The sequence below is a fragment of the Ursus americanus genome, chromosome 7, assembly GCF_024610735.1.
Source record: "Ursus americanus isolate L20-20 chromosome 7, mUrsAme1.1.p, whole genome shotgun sequence".
NCBI classification, from domain to species: domain Eukaryota; kingdom Metazoa; phylum Chordata; class Mammalia; order Carnivora; family Ursidae; genus Ursus; species Ursus americanus.
Window position 1 is genome coordinate 59950367 of NC_142133.1, and position 21770 is coordinate 59972136.

General features: G+C 37.1%; 1 protein-coding gene across 1 annotated transcript; it reads left to right on the forward strand.

Moving 5' to 3' along the window:
• The first annotated feature begins 978 nt into the window (after window positions 1-978).
• Window positions 979-17312, forward strand: TSLIG3A (tRNA splicing ligase complex subunit 3A). Its single transcript, XM_045809094.2, has 8 exons — window positions 979-1138; window positions 4181-4329; window positions 6927-7061; window positions 10382-10566; window positions 11580-11660; window positions 12204-12320; window positions 15253-15420; window positions 15509-17312. Exons 1-8 carry the CDS (start codon window positions 1086-1088, stop codon window positions 16172-16174), a joined length of 1554 nt encoding a protein of 517 aa, XP_045665050.1. The 5' UTR covers window positions 979-1085; the 3' UTR covers window positions 16175-17312.
• Window positions 17313-21770: the final 4458 nt, after the last annotated feature.

Sequence of the window (21770 nt, forward strand, 5' to 3'; positions counted from 1 at the left end):
AGACACAAAAATGTTTGAGAACTACAAAATAAAATTTACTGGTAGAGTGTGAAAATTCTTTAAATGCTTACACGATTCAACATTATGCCAACTCATGGTTAAATGTAATTTTCTAAATGTGCCATCACTTTGAAACAATTTTCCTCACTTATCAATAATTTCTAAGTTCATACCCAATCAATAACTGACAAGGAATCATAAGCAATCGTGAGTTGAATGTCACAGGGAGCCAAATGTCAAAAACAAAAAAGTTTACTCGCGGTTTAAATTGTGTGGATTTAAATATAAGCGATTCAATCTAATATGGAAGGAAGCCCCCCCCTCCCCAGCCCCTCCCGCCTCTTTATAACAGGACGCCTGGGAATAAAACGTCTGGAACGGGCTTAAGAAATCAGGGACAGAAAGCAACAGGGGAATGGAACAACTTTGCGAACACATCCATGTCAAAGGAAAGTTGATACCTCTCTAACCCTGAAATAAAGCTACTGCAGCCACAAGTAAATCAAAAGGCATGTTATCTGCCGTTCTCGACGCTGGCCAGTCCACGCCTGTCCTACGGAATTAGACAGGAGTTTTCCCTTTCTGCACGACCCACAGCTCAGGCGAAAACACGGCAGCATACTGCGGAGATCCACTCGGTAACTCCTTGGGATTCCGAGACTCCTTTTTCACAGACAACACCCACCACGTCTTGAGACACCCCTCTCCAAGCTCCTCCCGCGCCCGCCTCGCCCCAAGATTCGCACATGCGTATACCCAATTAAGAGAGGTTAGAGCGCTCCCCCTCGTGGGTCCCCACGCCCAGCTGCCACGCAGCCAGTCCTCCTGCCCTTCTTCGGGCCGCCGGCTTCACTATTTAATAATACGCATGTGTAAGACGGTGCCGCCCGGCAACCCTTTAGCCGGCCGGGGTGGGGCAGCGGGCGAGACCGAGTTTCTTGCGCACGCTCAGGACATGCGCAGTGCAGCGGCTGAGGCGCCAGCTGTCGACTTGGAAGTTCCGGGGAGGCAGCGCATGCGCGAGTGTACGCGTTGCCGGCGAAGAGGGGAGCCTGACGACTCGGAAATTTGAATACCACAGTAGCATGGAGTGTGACCTCATGGAGACTGACATCTTGGAGTCGTTGGAAGATCTAGGGTAAGACTGCCAGGGTACGGGTCTCCTAAACCTCACACTGCCGGCCCCCGGGAACACCACCTCCGCCCCAGTCGGGGACACCTGCCTCTGCACGCCGCACCCGGTGGCTCCTGACTGTCGCCTCCTTATGGCTCCGGGACCCCAATGCCACGTCCACTGTCTGCTCTGCCGGGTCGGGGCCCTCCTAACGCGACGACCCTAGGCCTGCCCTGTGCTCCCTGCCGCCGAGTTACCCGCAGCGTTTGTCAGTCATGCGTGTCATTGTCTGGGCTCTGGGTTCTCGCCACCCCCCTCCCGGAGCTTCTCTTCTTGCTCCCCATCCTCTTGCCCTACCCCCTCACTCTAGAGGTTGCCAAAGTTGATTCTCTTTTTTTCCAGTTGTCCTCCAAACTTCCTGCTCCTCTCTTGAGCCCCTATTTCTACCCCACCCCATTTCTCTCAAAAAAATCTCCTTTGCCCAGTCATCTCTGCATGCACTCAGGCTTCCCTAAGCCACATGCCTGCGTCCGTTCCACTAGCCAGCTCACTTATGCACCTCACCTGTCACCACCTTCATGGGAACCACTCAGTAGCTCTTCTCTTGACAGTGACACTACTTCGTTGAGCCACCATTAGCGCTTACGCTTAGAGGCATCTTCAGCCACCAAGTCCCTACATGTTTGTTGTGCCTTTCATCTCTTCTGACAGCTACCGAACCATAATTTAGTACCTAGAAGCTGGAAATAGGGCTTCTTACCTCACTGGGTCACTGAGATTAGTGTACTCCTTAAAACTTGAAAATTTAGAACCTCTTGGGCTAAGTGTGGTTCCAGAAACAAATTGCATGATTAAATATTTGCAGGTAAATCGTGTCCAATAGATAGATAAGTAGGTAAATGGTGTCCAATAGATAGGTAAATGGTGTCCAATAGATAGATAGATAAATGGTGTCCAATAGATAGATAGATTGATTGATTGATTTAGCTAGCTGTATTTATAAAGTAACAAGTCCTTTGTCAAAACCTTCATCAAAGGTTTTTCCATGACATGGAAACCTTTGGGGGAACCTTTCTTTAAGAAAGGATACCGTGAGGTTCTCAGAGTCTGCCCATTTAAGTGGTGGACATTTTTGGGAAAAGAAGTGGTAGTGCTTATCATCTCTTTTGTTAAAGTGAATTAACCATTGTTCTTTTCTTTAGAACTTGCTCTGTATTTTCATGAATATTCCAGACTTTAGGGGACTTATTTTTTGATTAGAGCACAGGCAAAAGTCACATTTAGCAAAATGGTCTCTTTGGTGGACGTCTCAGACTAAATTGCTTGCTCACATAGGAATCCATTCATTCAGGAACATTTTCTTGAGGAACACTTGCTCTGTGGGAGTGTTGGGCTGATCATTCATGGGCAATGAATGTGAAAAAGTGAGGTGAAAAAGAAGTTCACACTGAGAATATGCTGTGAGGAGAACTGAGGAAGGTCCCTTTACTTGGAAAGGAAATGAAGTCCTAAAAGCTTCCTAGAAGAAATGACGCGTAGGGTTAGCATTGAAGGAGTAGTAAAATGAGAGGAGAAGGGAGTCTTATTTAATTGTAGTCATGCTGCTTGGTAGATGTTGCCTAACAATTGGTGGTGGATGCTATTTCTTCCCATTATTCTTCTTCTACCCTTTTAACTATATATTTTTTCTTTTCTGGAGTACTAAAAAAGTAATTTTTACTATAATAATTGTAAATCAAGTAAATATTCAAGATGGGTTGTAATGTAAACCATCAGATTTTTTAAAACTTTGCTGTAAATTTTAAGCCTAACCTCTCAGTTTGGTGGCATTCAATCATTAAAATTCAGGCTTAATTAATTGACATGTACTTTTAAAGGATTCACTGAGAAATACCAGAATTTAAATTACTATCTTTTATCTTTAATGTGGCACACAATAGGAATTCAACAACTACTTGTAGAATAAACTAACAAATTATAAATGTGTAACCCAAGGAGAGATATCTAGGCTTAGTCTCTTTTTTGCAGTGTCTAATAATACCTGGTTTTGAATCTAGATGCCAGACTATATATAATCTCACTTTTTGTGTAAGATTTTTTTCCATTCCATTCAGTGTATAAACGCATAGGCGCATTTTAAAAGAATCAAGTATTATCATTTCTGTAACGTCTTTATACTTCCAAACATCAGATTATCTTAAGTATATTTAATGTTTCATCTTTAAAACTTTTTATCAATATTTCACCTAAGAGATAAGATAATCTTCTGGAGAATATATATTTTAAAAATACCCTGAAAATGACAGGATCTTTAGTTCTAGCTATATTCTAGGTTGGGGTTCATTATTACTGTTGTCTTTTATGAATGTTTGGACGTTTAATACTTTAAAATGATGCTTGAAACCCTTTCAAAGAATTAGGATTCAGATGCACCAGTTCACCTAGACATCAACTTGCCAGCAATTATTAATCTTTTAAATTAATCCAGACATTTCTGTGGTACTAGTATGTCTTAATAGCCTTAACTGTCGTTAAATATGGAAAAAGGAAATAAATGATTAACTGGAAAGTTTTTGCTTTTAAAAAATGTAAAAAAAAAAAAACTAACCTAATTGATTTCTGGAAAAATTTCTAGAAAAGATAACTTAAATTTTATTTCTGAAATCGTAAACTCTAGTATAATCAGCTATCACTTGTTAACGTGGTTTTAATATTCAATTCAGTTAAAGTAAGAAATTCTTTGCACAGCAAGAGCTTTCAGTATAATGTATATAAGTTGACATAATTTAGTAGTATATGTGATTCTCTTAAATATTTATATATATTTTGAAGGGTTGAAATGCAGTTATCCTGTAACTTATTTTTCTAATAGATTTTATTAGATTAAAATTAAAATTTTAGATTTAGTTCTCTGTAAATTTTATTTACATTTGTAAGTTTGCAAAGTGATCATCATAACTTATGAAACTATTGTTTAATCATACAAATTATACATAGATATAGTGTTTGTATAAAATATTAGGTGTGATTTTATATTCTTCTGAAGTATAATCTTTTACTCACCAGTTACAAGGGTCCATTGTTGGAAGATGGCGCTCTGTCTCAGGCAGTCTCTGCTGGAGCCAGTTCCCCTGAGTTTACCAAACTCTGTGCTTGGCTGGTGTCTGAATTAAGAGTGTTCTGTAAATTAGAGGAAAATGTGCAAGCAACTAACAGTAAGTAAACATTCAGTTTTAGGTACAAAATATAAAAATAAAAGTGGGGTATTGTCAGTTGAACATTATTAGTACTAAACCTGAAGTTTTAAGTTCTTTGTAAATTAAAAAAAAAAAAAAAAGATTTATAAAGAAACCCAAATACTTTTTTTCCTCCATTGTTTTTAGAGTTAAAGTGATTTTGGAAGTTGAGAAAACAGATTATAGTTGTGCAACTACTAAAACATTGTGATAGTTGGAAAGATCTTATTACTGAGATACAGAAATGGGAGACAAGTATAACATATATGAACTTTCCATTCTTTTTTTTTTTTTTTTAAAGATTTATTTATTTATTTATTTATTTATTTATTTATTTATTTGACAGAGATAGAGACAGCCAGCGAGAGAGGGAACATAAGCAGGGGGAGTGGGAGAGGGAGAGCTGGTTCCCAGCAGAGGAGCCTGATGTGGGGCTCGATCCCATAACGCCGGGATCACACCCTGAGCCGAAGGCAGGCGCTTAACCGCTGTGCCACCCAGGCTCCCCGAAGAACTTCCCATTCTTTGTGAAACATGACTTGTTAGTCCTTAAATCGGTGGCTGGAACTGGAAATTGGGATTTTTTTTTTTTTTTTTTTTTTACACATTCCAGAAGTACACATAGCATGTAAAGTAAGTGCTTTATGATTCTGTTATACATGGGGAGAAAGAGAACACTTTCTTAAGTTAGGAATGTATCACCAGATCCATCACAACCAGATGCAGCACCATCAGATTTACGGCATTGAGAACTGTTTTGTATTTACCAATTTTGTTATTGTATTAGCACTAGTTTATTGACTCTGCAAAAGAGACAAAAGCTTGGAACCCAACACTCCACCATCTGGTTCCCTCCTACTATAGGTAAACCTACAATAGGAGACAAAGAAAAATGCTCTCTTGTTAACCTCCCCTCATGGAGAACTATACACATAATCCCTTCCCTCCCCACCCAGAATCCTGTTTTGAAGAGCTCACTTTCTTGCATGTTCAGTACATCTAATGTGCATATGTTAGTTGCAGCCAGTTCCAATTACTAAGGATACTGTCAAGTAACAGTAATGATAGCAGCAGCTTACATTTATTGAACAATAGGTTGTAAGCAGTTTCCATGTGTTAAGTCATTTAAAAACTGAGGCAGGGTTTTATTACTCTTTTATATATTAAACAAGGAAGCACAGCTAGGTTAAATGCACTGCCTGAGGTCACACAACCAGTTCGTGATCTAGCCAGAATTCAACCCCAACAGTCAAGTTTGGGAACCAGTACTCTTTAACACTGCCTCTTGACCTAACATTTCAGAGATTATAAGAACTTGTGAAAACACCTATAGTAGATGATAACTATAACCTGGAACCCCTTTGTTCAGATGAAAACATAGAAGCCAACATACAAAACAGGTAACAGTGTACCTGTTTGGTTGAAGTTAAGAGAGAGTACTTTTGCACAACTCTCTCCTTCTCCTCTGCAGCTGTTTCTAAAGGAGTTCTGTGGAATTTGAGTTCACAGAACAGTTTGCAAAACATTGATAATATAGCCTTCCCATATTACAGGTGAGAAAATCCACTCAGGGTGACCGGGTGGCTCAGTCGGTTAAGTGCCTTCAGCTCAGGTCATGATCCCAGGGTCCTGGGATTGAGTCCCGCATCAGGCTCCTCCTCAGCGGGGAGTCTCCTCCCTCTGCCTCTCCCTCTTCCCTTCCCTCCTGCTCGTGCTCACTCTCTCTCTAGCACTCGCCCCTCCCTCGCAAATAAATAAAATCTTAAAAAAAAAAAAGAAGGAAAGAAAGAAAGAAAATGGACCCAGGTCAAGTGACTCCCAAAATTTGTTAATTTTTGCCATTGTGTGATAGAGATCCATCAGAATAGTAAGGAAGAAGGAGCATTGTTTCTCCTTGTTCACAAGATGAACTCTGTACTTAACATGTTTGGGAATACAGAACTACAAGTCATGTTTAGTAACTTCAGATTTAATCTCACTGGGAATATTAGGCACAAATGAAACTGGAGATTAGTACAGTAATTAAATGCTTCACTTTGTGGTTCACAGGGGGAGGAAATCAGTGAGTGCAGTAGGACTTGGGAAAGGTCTTATCAAGGAGCCAGTGGGATTTGATAAATGAAGGGAAAGTAGAGGGTATATCAATCACAAGGAATAACTTAAGGCACAGAAGTGGAAATGACAGTGTTCTTGGGGCAGTGAGGAGACTGGCCTGGCACAAATAGAATATTTGTGGAGGTAAAGTGTAGCTACTACATACATGTCATAGGTACTACCATAGCAATATGCAAGGGAAGGCGAAGCATAGAGGCGATGAAGAAATCTTTAAAGGCAGACAAATAATTACATTAGATGGGGTAGAAATTAGGAAACCATTAAAGATTCTCAAATAAGGGACTAACATAATGAAAACTTCTTAAGAAAGAAAATTGGCAGTGATGTGAGAAAGGATGAATGAGAAGTCAAAGTAACCTGTGCTAGGAAAATCCTATTAAAACTTTCCATTTATGTATAACTTTTATGCTATTGGAAAAACAGTCATTTTTGTTAAATAAGGTTATTTTAATTCTTAAAAGGCCCGAGTGAAGCTGAAGAATTCCAGCTTGAGGTGAGTGGGCTACTAGGGGAGATGAACTGTCCATATCTATCACTGACATCTGGGGATGTGACCAAGCGCCTTCTCGTTCAGAAGAACTGCCTCCTTTTGCTCAGTAAGTTCATGGCTACTAGAATGTAGCTATTATTTTTTTATTCATGTTTTCCTTGATTAATAAACTGGCTATTGTACTATTTCATTACAGATTTAATTCAGAGTGCTACTTAAAATTATTACATTTCCAACTTAGAAGCTAATGGTGGCCCTGTGCACTGGTAGCAGCACTGTTATATAATTACTACTCTTTTATCATGTAACTTTGGTGGTCTATTGTGCTTCACCTACTGTGACCAAAGTTAGTGCCAAGTGTTCAAGTGTGTGATCATTAAACCTTAGCATTCTAGACTGAAAGCACATTAAAAATAGACTAGGAAGGTAGTGTGGAAATAATGAAGGTTTTTTAATAAAATTAAAGTGTTTTATATTGTGGATATTTCTTTGTGGTTGGGTAATCGGGGGTTTGGTTTTGTTTGTAAATACATCAAATTACAGTGTAAAATTTTCTGGAATAGTATTTGAATTGTTCCTGTGCTTCCTGATCATTCTAGGAAATAAATTGTTATGAAAATTCTTTCCTTCCATGTTTTTTATATACTAACTGCTATTTTTTTTTCTTCACCCTGAAAAACAGTAATTTTTGTAGTAGTCTGAGACACATTTAGATTAGGCTTTGGTTAACTTAATATTATAGTTCTTATTAGGACACAGTTTGGAGGATTTTTAAAATACTCTTTACCACCGTACTGGTTTCTGAAAAATGAGACAACTCCAATTTTGAAGGTTTGGTTTTTTAAAAAATGTATTCATTGCCATTATACCCAGGCACTGAGTTATTCCAGAATCACTTACATAATTTCCCCTTTGTTGAATGATTGTGGGGGATGGGAGGTAGGCACATAAGGTCAGATACTGCTTCAAATACTAATATTGCTGCATGTTGTTCTTATGCATGCATTCAGTATCCTTCAGATTGCATGATTTCTAGAACTGGCTCAGCCACAGTGTACTCACTTATTTTTCCTTTTAACACTGCTTACCAAAACCTAGTATTTGGCCCTCAGGATATGTTATCTTATATAGGAAAATAAGAACTTCATGGAAAACTTAATAATGACCATAAATAACTAATTCTTTCAGAGCTCAGAGTTTGGCCTTTTTAGTGTTCCTACTTACAAAAACCACTTTGAATATAAATCTTTATAAAATGCCTTTGACTCCTTACTGTTACTTAAGAAGACTGCACTGAATATTATTTTGGACTCAGGGTTACAATTTATAGACTTTATTTTAATATGCTATCACCTCAGAAGCTCTTCAGTAAAACACCAACTATTTGCTTCTCAACTAAATGACTAAAACCAACTAAAGGTTATGCTGCTCTTGGAATTCATGCACACATACACTATTCACTCTTTATTTTTGCTTCTGCTGTTTCCCATTTAAAATATTCCCCTCAGTTTGCATTCTGTCATGCTAGTATTTATGTGTTCATTCTCTATTCACTCTGTATAAATATTTCTCATCTTTCTAAGTATCAGTTGTCACCTCCTGATGCTGTAATTTTACTTATTTCTCCAGCTCCCTTTGCCTTACTGATTTGAATCTTTTAATATGTTGTGTTCCTAGGGGGAAGGTAACCAATCTCATTAGAATTGTTAGTAAAATAGAATAGTCTTTGAATGAGTGGCTAAAAAACACTCCTGTGTCTGGTTAAGAAGTTTTGGCTATTCATTGCCTCTCTGGTTGTCAGATTATTTCCCTTAGGTTAAAAAAAAAAAAAAAAAAAAAAAAAGGTCAGATATCTGAGTTCCTAATAGGTAAATTATTCACTGTGAATGCATATATTCTTTATTCCTAACAAGATTGTCAGTAGAGATCATCTGTTTTGTTTGTTTTATAATATATTTCCAGTGCCCTTCCTAGTACTTTGAACACATCAGTAACAATGTTTTTTCATGGTAATTGTATTGGTGAACTAATTTTGTGGATGCCTGAGTTAATGTTGTCCCAAATTTAGAGAACCAGTGTATTAAATCATATGATTTTCTAGAACAAGGGTTGGCAAACATTTTCTTTAAAGGATGAGACAGTAAATATTTTCAACTTTGTGAGCCATAAGGTCTTGTCACAAATGCTTAACCTCCGCTGTTGTAGCATGTACCAGCCATAGAGATTATGGAAATGAGTGTGGTAGTGTTCCAGTAAAACCTTATTTAAAAAAAACAGTGGTTATTTTCATGATGGTGGAATTTTACTTTTTTGATCTTTTAACTCCTACAGTTTGCTATATGGAACACATTAAGATTTTATCAAAGCCATTTAGAATGACCTTTCCAGAAACTTAGCTGTATTTATTGTTCTAGCATTACACCTTGCATATAGGAAATGAGATATTCAAGCTGATCGTTCTTTTGAACTTTTAATAGGACTTAAGAGCCCAGAAAATGTCTTTTTCCAAGAAGGTTCTCACTTTGTCACATACCCCGAAATCCTGAGATCCCAATGGTTATTAATCATCTTTCATAAAAATTTAAATGTCCTTGGGAAAGTTAAAGGAATAAGATTGAATATTTATACCTTCAATTACCTGAAGCAGATTGCAGCCCACATTATGCCTGGCTGAAATCAACACACGAGGGGATGATTTTGATACAAAAGAACTCTGTCAGGAAAAGATTAGAAAGTTTTGTTGATGTTGTTTTTCAGGAGTGGAGGGGGGAGAGAATGAGGAAGGTAGGGGAAAAGGGAATACTGAGAAGAATATAAATGGAAGAGGGTTTTCTTTAAACAGAGAGAGTGGTGTTAGGCTACTGGAAGTCGTGAGAAAGGAACTTTGGGGAGTTTCTTGTCTTTCCCCTTTTGTAAGTTAAGTTTTGACCACTTGAAAACGTTTCGTGCCGGTTCTGAACAGACTACCTGAGTATGGGAAGGTAAGAGAGCAAGAGAATTATATCACTGGTGCATGTCAGTGGTGAGAAGTAAAAAAATAATACAACTGGTTCCAACTGTTGCTGAAGATTGGCCACCTTTTGTAAATTTGTTAACCGATGCCAACCCCTGTTCTGGAGTTCCTAAATAGTGGGATATTAAGAATCCAGATTTTTAGATGTGATCTACCTTGATAATTTGGTTTCAAAGAAGAATCACTTATTTATAAATTACCCTTTAAACATATATTGATTAAATACCTGAATTACAGAACCAGTTTATATGTTATGTCATTTGCAGGTAAAAATGGTTTTCTTTTCTTGTTTTTATCCATTCTTGCAGCTTTAAAAGTTACGTTATCATTAGGTCTATAGAGTTGTGACTCCAGACTTATGACTATTAACTGTAGCTGTATCTCATTTTGAAATCTTATTTTGTTTACTTCAGCATACCTCATCTCAGAACTAGAAGCTGCCAGAATGCTCTGTGTGAATACTCCTCCAAAAAAAGCTCAAGAAGGAGGCGGTAGTGAGGTCTTTCAAGAGTTGAAAGGCATATGTATTGCTCTAGGAATGTCCAAACCTCCAGCCAATATAACTATGTTCCAATTCTTCAGCGGGATTGAAAAAAAAGTAAGACCTTTAGTACCAGATTGTAGTGTATTAAAGGCATAGTCCTACATTTGTTTGAAATGAAGCAAGTTAATTTCTCTTAATGGGAAGCTAATGTGCATATTATTAATTGTTACTAAATGAATTTTGGGTTTTAAATCCTAGATACCTTAAAGAGAAATTAGTATTTTACTATTTTTTTTAACTTGTTAGCATGTTTCTTTTTCAAAAAGGAAACTTTACACTTTGAGGTATAAGCTGAAATAAGTTAGGTATAATGTAAAAAGAAGACTTAAGTCCTTTTAAAATTTTGTCATTGAACTTTGACACAATTAATTTTTAAGTTCTTGATCACTAACTGTTACCACCCTCCCTTCAGATTGACTGGACAGAAAAGGATGGAAATGTTTTTGGTTTTTAATCCAGTCATTTTGAATCTTATGTTTCAATTGGCAAACTAGGTTTGTTGACTGCTGACATAATCTAGTATGTGAAAATAAGTCAGAATTACTTTTATGCCACACATTATTAACAGTCAAGAGGTTTTTTAAATAAAATTGACGAGGAATAAGCAATTTTAATAAATTAATGAATATAAGAGAATGATATTTGTTATAGCAGAGTTATTCTCTGTATGCATATCTGCCGGACTCCAAGAATTGGTACATTTGCATTGTGGGGTAAATGGACACCATGATGCACAAATTTGGCTGAACTCTACAGGGGAGCAGCACTGTATCCATAGTCCATATTTTTCTGTGTGTTCATTCTTCCATTCAGCAAATACACATTGAGTGCCTACTGTTGTCAGGCACTGTTCTAGGTACAGTGAAGGAATCATGCTTCCATAGGCACATGAGGAGTGGGACAAGTGAGTGTCTTTATCGTGTGGGTCCTGCACATTTCAAAACATCCTCCACCTTTGCCTCTGTCAGGAATCTTCTTTTGATGGCAAGATATGATGGGAATTGGGAAGATGAGGAAGATATGTTGTACTTTTTAGGTTTATTCATTCATTTATGTGTTTGTGTCAGTTAAAGGAGACATTAGCAAAAGTTCCACCTAACCACGTGGGAAAGCCTTTATTGAAGAAGCCAATGGGACCAGCCCACTGGGTGAGTAGCAGTCATCTTGAATAGTCTTGGTAAAGAACCACTTATCTATCTCATGATGTTGACACTTAGAGTTTGTGCTGTTTAGGTTATGTTTTCCAATATGTAGTTTCCTAGGTGGACATTCTTGGAATCCATTTTTGTGAATCTGAAGATTTCTTCAGAATAATTTTATTTGTGTAAGATTAGAAACACTTATCTCAAATTTGTAAATATTTCACATAGCTGGTCAAAATAAATTGAAGTTCAGTGGGTTTTTAATTGCCAAATGGGTTGCCTTCAAGCCAAAAATGTCATTGGGCTAAACTTCACACAGCAAATTATGGGAAGGCTAAATGAGAATTCTCTACTTAATCTTTATTATGTTTTGAGACATTATTTAGTCTATTATTTCATCAACTTAAAATGACTTTTAGTAGTATATTAAGTAATTTGTGCTAAGTGCTGGGGAATCAGTTATGAGTGAAACAGACACAGTCTCTGCCCTTTTGGAATAGGGGTCAAGTACATTTAAATTCTAACTGGTCTTTTAAATTTCCTTTTTAGGAAAAGATAGAAGCAATTAACCAAGCCATAGCCAACGAATATGAAGTTAGGAGAAAGCTGCTAATAAAACGTTTGGATGTCACTGTCCAGTCTTTTGGCTGGTCCGACAGAGCTAAGGTACATATTAAATTAAATTTCTTTCTTTCTTTCTTTCTTTCTTTCTTTCTTTCTTTCTTTCTTTCTTTCTTCTTTTCTTTCTTTTCTTTCTTTTCTTTCTTTTCTTTCTTTTCTTTCTTAGATTTTATTTATTTATTTGAGAGAAAGTACGCAGGCTGGGGGCGAGGGAGAGGGCGAAGTAGACTCCCCCTGAGCAGGGAGCCCGATGACTTGGGGCCCAATCCCAGGATCCTGAGATCATGACTTGAGCTGAAGGCATCCGCTTAGCCCACTGAGCCACCCAGGCACCCCATTTTAAATATTTTAAAAGAGCAGAGTATTCATTGACATGAGACTTAAACATTCCTAGCACAGTTTAGATACAGTGGGGACTATAAGAGAAATGCATATGAGACACACATAGGAATTTTTCTTTAGTGAAAATTGAGTAACAATTCTTTCAGCCTTTTAACAATAATGAAAACATTTTTTTTCAGCTTTTTAATATTTTTTAACAAAACTATATGTTTTAGACCCTATTGGGAGTACTTACTTGTAAGAGAAACAGAGAGTATTTGAAAATCACTAAAAGACCAAATATCACTAAAATAATTTTTAAATTACTCATTTATTGTACTTTAATAATTTCATTTGCTAATTAAAATTAGAAATACTGGATTTAGCAAGACCAGATATTGCTAAGTATTTATAGAGAATTGGAGAATCTGCTAAGACTTCAGTTTTACTTCAGATTAAATGAGATGATCCAGGTAAAGATCTTGGCCATTCAGCAGTTATTAATTAAATATCTACTATATGATCTGTGAGTGGAAAGTAATTGGCACACATGACTTCACGTCCTTAGGACCTTGAAATGGAACTAATCCTTGAATTTATGGAGGAGGTTGGTCCAGATGTATATTACGTGTTCCCTTAATAGTGCACTTACGTTTGAAAACAGATTTTTTTTTCTCAGTTTTAGTTAATTGACTCCAAAAAAAATTTTATGTAAATCTCCTAAATAATGTTATTTTCACCTAAAATCTTTAAACCTTGGCACAGCCCAGTTTGGCTGCTAAATTGTTGGGGTAGGTATTTATTGAGTTATACTATTTCATTGTTGGAAAGGGGTGTTAGAGATCAGTCTTAACTCCCCTCATTTTGCAACTGAAAAAAAAACAAAAACGGAGACCCAGTAAATGGGAGGCTTTGTCTGAGATCTCACGGCTAGTCAGTAGGAATACCAGAAGCAAATCATTCTTTCCTATGGCTGTTGTGTAGGAAATGCCAGTCCTTTCCTACGTTATCTTTGATAGAAACAATCATTCAAAAACAAGAACCGGCACCTCTTAGCTAGAAAACTATTCACTGACGACGTCGTGCACCTACTGAGGCAGTAATACTGTGCTTCTGATTTTGGCCCTGTCTTTACAGACTTGTACCACTGGCATCCTGACCCACTGTGTCTGAGATTCCATTTCTCTCCCCATTTCTGACATCTTTAAAATGCCATGTTTATTCTAGGTATTTAAGATTCTTCTGAACCATAATACACAATGATTTTATGAACTACATAAATATATTGGAGAGGATAAGGAAGGACTGTACAAATTACACAAATCTATGTTTTCATCTGGTGGAATTTAAATACTGATAATCTCATTTTGAAACTTGGTTTTAAATCACTTTATAGAAATAACTTTGTGTGCAGAAAACTAGTTTCACATAATGAAATTTATGTACTTATATCACTTTGAAGTTGCATTTTAAATCAGTTTTATTTGAAACATTAAGCTACCTTCTCAAAGGTGTTTGTTTCCATTCAACAAACATTGATTGAGCGCTTATTGTTGGTACAAGTGACTCTAAGAAAGAAGTAAAAGACCTCTTCAGGCAACTTTCCTACAGACAAGCTATAGAATGACAATCTCTTTATCCTTTCAGTTATTAAAGAAAATTTTTTCAAATAGTCATTGATCATTCCATTGTCTTGACCACAATAGCTATTTTCATTTTTAGTATTATCTTCCTTACTTTGTCTGTACAATCATAATAAACATACCTTTTTACATCCTTTTTTTCACATAATTTAAACATTTACTATTGATGTTTGAGTACCTGCATATGACTGACAGACTTACCAAATATTTTTTCTTTGTACTACTTTACTGTGTATTATAGCTGTTGTTTCCAAAATTTAGTAGATAGGAGATTATTGTTTCTCACGATTTAGGTTAATTAACATTTATTGATTCCTGTCTGGAAAACATTTCTTATATTTGCTCGAACTTTATTTTCTCGTGTGAAATTTCTCTTTATGTCCTTTGCTCATTTATCTTTAGCCGTCTTGTTTTCACACATTAAAGTGACGTGCCAAAGTGTCCCAGATTCCCAGTGGCTTGTCTGTCTCTCAGGAGCTGACAGTCTTAATCATTAACTTATACTAAATGGTTAAAGTAGACCTTTCTTCCTTACTTATTACTTATAATAGAGGAAAGTATTACACAAGGGGGATCACTTTGGAAGAAATATATCCTGTTCATTAGTACAAATTAAACCATACCTAACATTTTTTATCTCGTTGTAAGCAAAGATGGGAAAATTCAAAAGCAAAATTATTGAAATGAGTTTACATCCTTATATTTAAATAGATAAAATGAATATATTTGATCTGAGACCAGTGTCAGGGGGACCTTTTTTACCCCCACAGTCCTAACACCCTGTATGCTCGCCTTCCAACATTATTCCTTGCTGTATCAGCAAGTCAGACAGCTGTGTCTTAGGGTGGTTCTTGACTAGGTAGGAGCAATGGTGAGTATAACTTTTTTCCTCCCATCTTAAACCTAGTAACTATTATTATCAGACATTTTAGAAGTCTTTAACTTATTTAATATCAGTGTTTCTATGTCATTTTGAGAATTGACTTTTGTCTTTGAACTCTTTGTTTCAACAGAGTCAGACAGAAAAATTAGCAAAGGTTTATCAGCCGAAACGCTCAGTTTTATCTCCTAAAAGTACTATTTCTGTTGCCCACCTTTTGGCTGCAAGACAAGACTTGTCGAAGATTTTAAGGACAAGCAGTGGCTCTATAAGAGAAAAGACTGCCTGTGCCATCAATAAGGTGATTAAAGTTCCTTTAATTTTCTTTTAAATACATTTATTTCTATTTATAAAATACAGTAATTTAGAATATCTTTCTTATGCCGTAGGTGTTGATGGGAAGGGTGCCTGACAGAGGAGGTAGACCCAATGAAATTGAACCTCCACCTCCAGAGATGCCACCATGGCAGAAAAGGCAAGATGGCCCTCAGCAGCAAACAGGAGGCCGAGGAGGAGGGAGAGGTGGTTATGAACATTCCTCATATGGAGGACGAGGAGGTCATGAACAAGGAGGAGGGAGAGGTGGACGTGGTGGCTATGACCATGGTAGCCGAGGGGGAGGAAGAGGAAATAAGCATCAAGGAGGCTGGACGGATGGAGGGAGTGGAGGAGGAGGTGGCTACCAAGATGGTGGTTATCGAGATTCGGGTTTCCAGCCAGGTGGCTATCATGGTGGTGGCCACAGTGGTAGCTATCAAGGCGGTGGTTATGGTGGCTTCCAAACATCTACATATACAGGAAGTGGATACCAGGGTGGTGGATACCAGCAGGACAATAGATACCAAGATGGTGGGCACCATAATGATCGAGGCAGTGGTCGTGGAGGGAGAGGTGGTCGCGGAGGTCGAGGTGGACGTGGAGGCCAGGGAGGAGGTTGGGGAGGAAGGGGGAGCCAGAATTATCACCAAGGGGGACAATTTGAACAGCACTTCCAGCATGGAGGTTATCAGTATAATCATTCTGGATTTGGACAGGGAAGACATTATACTAGTTGAGGCTACAGAACCTTACACTTTGCTAGAGCTCAAGTAATAGAAACTTAGTTTCAGAATCCTGGAATTGAGTCCAGCATCAATTTTGAATTAATGTGAGACCACAGGTGGCAGGCAGATTCCTGCTTGGCATAAGTATTTGTAGGTCTTCATTCAATTCTTTTGGTTTGGTTTTTTTTTTTTTTTTATAGGACTTACATAACGCAGTTTGTTCGAGAAACATGTACAACATCTCTCCTTTATATAAAGAACTTTTTAAAAGGTAATTAAAATTGCCTTTAATTGACCAGTAGACTAATTCCACAGTCAGAATCTGCATACTTTTTTTGGGAAGAAATTACTTGAATAAGTTAGTTTTCAAAAAGTGGTTTTGGAAATGAGGATTCTCCTAGATTTTTTTAGATTTACAACTAGGAAGCTTTCCTCATATTAACAGTCCATTTATATGTGTTTTCCTTAAAGTATTCTAATGCCTATTTTCCAAGCACAGTTCTGCCCTGATTGGCTTTTTATTCAGAGAGATTATGCCACATTTGCTTCATGATAGACTTTTAGGTCAGTTCCTATTAAATGAGCTCTTCTGCAGATAGCACATTCAGTAGCCTTATCCTTTTGATGGAATACTGTACCATCTGCTCAACTCTGAAAACCTTGAACACGGCCAAAATTCGTAAAGATTACAAAAGCAAACTAAGTTGTGAACCTATAGTACATGTAGGCATTTATATAGTATAGCAATTCAAACTGACCTGCATCCATTCAAAACAAGTTCCTCCTTAAACCTTATTTTTACTTGAAATCTGTTAGAAGAAACAGCAAACTGAAATTTGTTTTATGCACGAGTTAATACCACTGGCTCAGCAAATACAAGTTAGTTTGCTTTGGGCAGGAGACTTTTTTTGTAATGGAAGAAATGCACTACCAAGTAAGAGGACAGATTTTTGCTTAGTGCAGGAGGCCCTTTATTATTGCTGCAGAAAACAAAAGCCTGGCTGAGTTGATGTTTTACATTCTCCTTTACTGAAATCAACATGAAGCTTCTTGCTGGGTTTTTGTATACGTAAACATTGTCAAGCTGTGAAAGAAAATGGCTGGAGGTGTGCTTTGTGTGAAAGGTGAGCAATAAAGTATCTTTATGTTCTCTCTCTGGTTTGAGTTTTATTTTAGCTACTTTTAAAAACTGAATTAATGTGGCTACTTGTTTCAAGCTTATGAGATAAGGCACCTGTTCCCCCCAGAATTCGTGAGTGTTTCTTTAAAACATAATTTGTAATGAAAGAGAACCCTTACCCTAAAACCGTAAATAATTTGAAAAATACCTATTTCCAAATTTACCTTTTCCTATTAACATTGTAGCTACAAAACTTCACTACTCATTTCTGGCCACTGGGTGTAGCTGTTGTTATACAATGTATTAGGCGAGGATAAATTAAGGGCCCTAATCTTTCAGGGTTTTTTTGGTTTGTTTTATTTTGTTTCTCCATTCTTCCTAAGAATGAGGGACATGTTTCTTAAAAGGAGGTGAATTGAAAATATATGTTTGTAAAAACAAATAGTGTTTCCTTTTCCTACTAATTTGGCCTTTTTAGAGTAAAGAACTTATGTCTTAACCATAGAATAGCAATATTCTATTTGCAATTGAGATAAGCATGTTCTTTTGGTACCTAAAAACCATTTTGAAAGCCTACCTTGATCCATTTTGTTAATTTTACCTGTATATTAGATTTTTTTGGCTAGCCTTTACCATTCTAAAATGTTCAAACTTGAAGACAATTTAAAATACTTTTATTTATCATTAAAAAATTTAAGGTCTGTCTTGAAAGTTGTATTAGTTTCTTTATGCTGTTAAATATGTTTAGTATGTATAGGAGTTTCCTATTAGAGATAAAATTGTGAAGGTTTCTTAAGACTGTATTCACATTTACCTAAGCATTTGCTTTAATCCATTTTGTAACCAAAGAATCCACAATATATCTAATGAATTTGTTTCATTCTTTTAATATAATTGATTTATTTTTATGGTTAATAGATTGCTTTTCAAATTTGAGCATATAAACAAGCAAATTATACATTCTCCATGATGGCTTTAAAATTTGCATTTTCATTTTCTGCTTCAAAGTAGAATTCCCCCCCCCATTATAAACCCAAAAAAGAATTGTCTGTCTTTTAGTTTCTCCTCTTTTGACACAAATTTTCTCAGATAGGATTTCAAACCACCAGTTAGTTTGTTATTATATCAAAATAAAGTTCTTAGATTTTGTGTGGAATGTGTCTTTTGATTTTACACGCATCTTTAACTTTAACATGTAAGTAAGAACTTACTGGAATGTGGGAATGTCTTGGAGAAACAGAACAAAATTTTTAGGAGGGCATTTTTTTATTTTTTAAGATTTTATTTATTTGACAGAGATAGAGACAGCCAGCAAGAGAGGGAACACAAGCAGGGGGAGTGGGAGAGGAAGAAGCAGTCTCATAGCGGAGGAGCCTGATGTGGGGCTCCATCCCATAACGCCGGGATCATGCCCTCAGCCGAAGGCAGACGCTTAACCGCTGTGCCACCCAGGCGCCCCTAGGAGGGCATTTTTGATACATGAAATTTTAAAATGCAGAAAGACAGTACCTTTTGTTAGTGCTTTGCTTTCCTAAACCAGGAACTAAAACATGTTGTCAACTTCTCTATGAAAATTATCAAAGATATGCCACTATCATTTTCATTTCTTGCTCTAGATCCAAACTGAGCTAGTGTCCAACTATGCTGGACATAGAAGAGTTAAATTCTTGATAAGGGAAAGCATTTGAGATCATGTCCATGTATACTTACCTGTTTCCCACCACCCAAATCACTTATATTCTTACACTTAGGTATTTTAGGTAGTGCCCATCCTACCTTTTTGGTAGGTAAAATATTAAATATAAAGTATTATTTACCTGTATTATATCCTTTCGAAAATAGGTTTTGAATGTATGCATATCATTTAACTATCTCTTAAGTACTTTGGGTGGTATTTGATTCATTTTATTTTAATAGGGCCACTGGGTTTACTTAAAAAATACATCACAGGGGACACCTGGGTGGCTCAGTCAGTTAAACGTCTGTGTTCAGCTCAGGTCATGATCCCAGGGTCCTGGGATGGAGTCCCATGTCAGGCTCCCTGCTCAGTGGGGAGCCTGCTTCTCCCTCTCCTCCCCACCTGTGTGCTCTCCTCTCAGAGTCTCTCTCTCAAATAAACAAAATCTTTAAAAAAAAAAAAAAAAGTACATCACAGGGTTACCTAATGTTACATATAAAATGTCTTTTCCCCCCCATTCTTGTTTCTCTCATCCTAATTAACATAATTATAATATTAGAAATGCTCTTTTTTTCAGTACTCCATTTCCACATTTGGCTACATTAATGTATTCCCACAGTTCAAACCGCTCATGGAAGCAGGTATGCATGTCAGTGTTTGAACTCATTTATCTCGGGTACTTTCAGTCACCTGTAAAAATATGTTGGTAAAGATGTTGCATAAACACAACTGTAGGCATGAGAACTTCCCCAGTACATCATTTACTTCCCACTAGATGTAAATGAAGAAGCCTGGGGTGGAACTAGAATAAAATGTTTTTTTAACATGTTCCCCAGGAATTTGAAGGAAAACCTTAAAAAAATGACAAAGGTAAGTTAGAAAGTCTTGCCTTGGAAAATGGCCAGTGGCAGACCCGGAAACAAATAATTATAGCATAAAATTAAAAATGAAAGTTATGCCAGGGACCTAGGATAGCAATGTTCAGTATTGCTCATATGAGATGGAAATTGGCAGAAGTTGGAAAGGTGGTAGAGGCCAGTTAATAGAGGGCTCTACACATCTTCCTGAGTAACTTGGATCTGGTTTACATACTTCAGTATACCAGGGTGTGCAACGTGGTCAGATTCGTGTTCTATATAAATCACTGGCTAGAGGAGAAAATACATTTAAGAAGGGGCAAGGACTGGAATCAGAAGCATAGATCTTAAACTAATGTATATGATAATAGGGATGGGAGATGATTTCAATCTGAAACTTTGGAAAATGTCTGGGGCAGATTTGGGAATGATCAGCATCCCGTGATTTTTGCATTGGAATATTCAGTTAGAATAATGATTCTGTATTAAATCACTCAAGAGGGGGAAAGAGCATTAGACCAGGGATAGGATCTTGAGGAATCATTTTAAGAGGTGATGGAGCAGGGTCACAGAAACAAGAGGAAAACAAGAGCAGCATGGGAATCTAGGTTTAGCAGTAAGGGCGGTAGTCTGTTATACTTCATCAAGAGCATTGTGTTACCCCAGTTCCACACATAGAATGAAGCCCAGGATGGTTGTGTAGACTGCACACATCCACGTAGCTAGTAACAGGGAGCTGAAATCAAGCCTAGGCCATCCGGCTCTAGAGCTCAGTAATCAACAATTCCAGGTGCTATAGGGATTCAGCAAAATATCCATTACATCTTGTGACCTTTTCAATAAAACTTTCAGAATAAATAAATAAAGCCAACTTACTGGAGTTTAAGGAAGGAAAGACATGAAAGTAAGTTTAGACTTTCTAGAAGCTTCAGTGGAGGAGAAGGACACAGTAAAATAATAATGTAAAACTTAATGGGGTGAAGTGTATTCTGAGAGGTTACAAAAAGCCAAGGAAATCTTCAAGAAAATCTAAGTGAATATAAGAACCCAAGAGGGTCAACTGCAGAATTCTCTAGGAATTCAAAGCAAACCTATCTTATTGACTGTAGTTAATGCTACATTTTTATGAGGCATTTACAAGACGGTTGAGATAAATCAGGTTTTCTTGGGAAAAGGTGTGAAAAGTACAAACAATTCCTCAGGACAGATGGGTTTACTCCCAGTTTTACAACATTTCCAGCACTTACCACAGCCTTAGCCAGCACTGGCTCTAATGTCTTCTAAGGCATACCTGCTTCAGAATCCTCCCTCTCAATGGACACCAGTTATGGGGTATAGAAGACCAATCACAAGTCAACCTCATTAATGTGAAACTATAGATAAATTTGTTTCATTCTAACTAATCTTCAATTATCAGGAATTAGTGAAAAAAATTCTAATGAAACAAGTAGAAAATGATCCCAAACTAAAGGGATGAGAGGAAGGGCTATTTAGTAATTTACAATGATGATGAGATATAATAGTTTTAAATCTGGCAGTGCTGCTAACAGTCACCTTCTTACCCTGTTATTTAAGTGCCTACCATGGAAAAACAAAAGTAGTAGAAAGCATGTTTCCCCCAGAGGCACTTATCTGTAACAAACTAGGGCAATGAAATGTGTACCCATATTAAAATTAAAAAGCAATGTGTGGATCCATGAATACTTGCCTAACAATTCATTTAGAGCACCAGGAGACAGGTGATCTGGATTCAGAACTCTAGCGCACACGCCATTATCTCCCAGTCTGTACGATGAAGACAGTAATTCCCACCTTTATAGAGTAGCTGTGCAGATCGACAATCTGTATAAAATGCCCTCCATGGTATATGGTACATAATATGCACTCAGTGTTTAGCTACTAGCAATACAGAGGTATTTACTACTCAGGAACACCTTAAACAGAACCATAGGG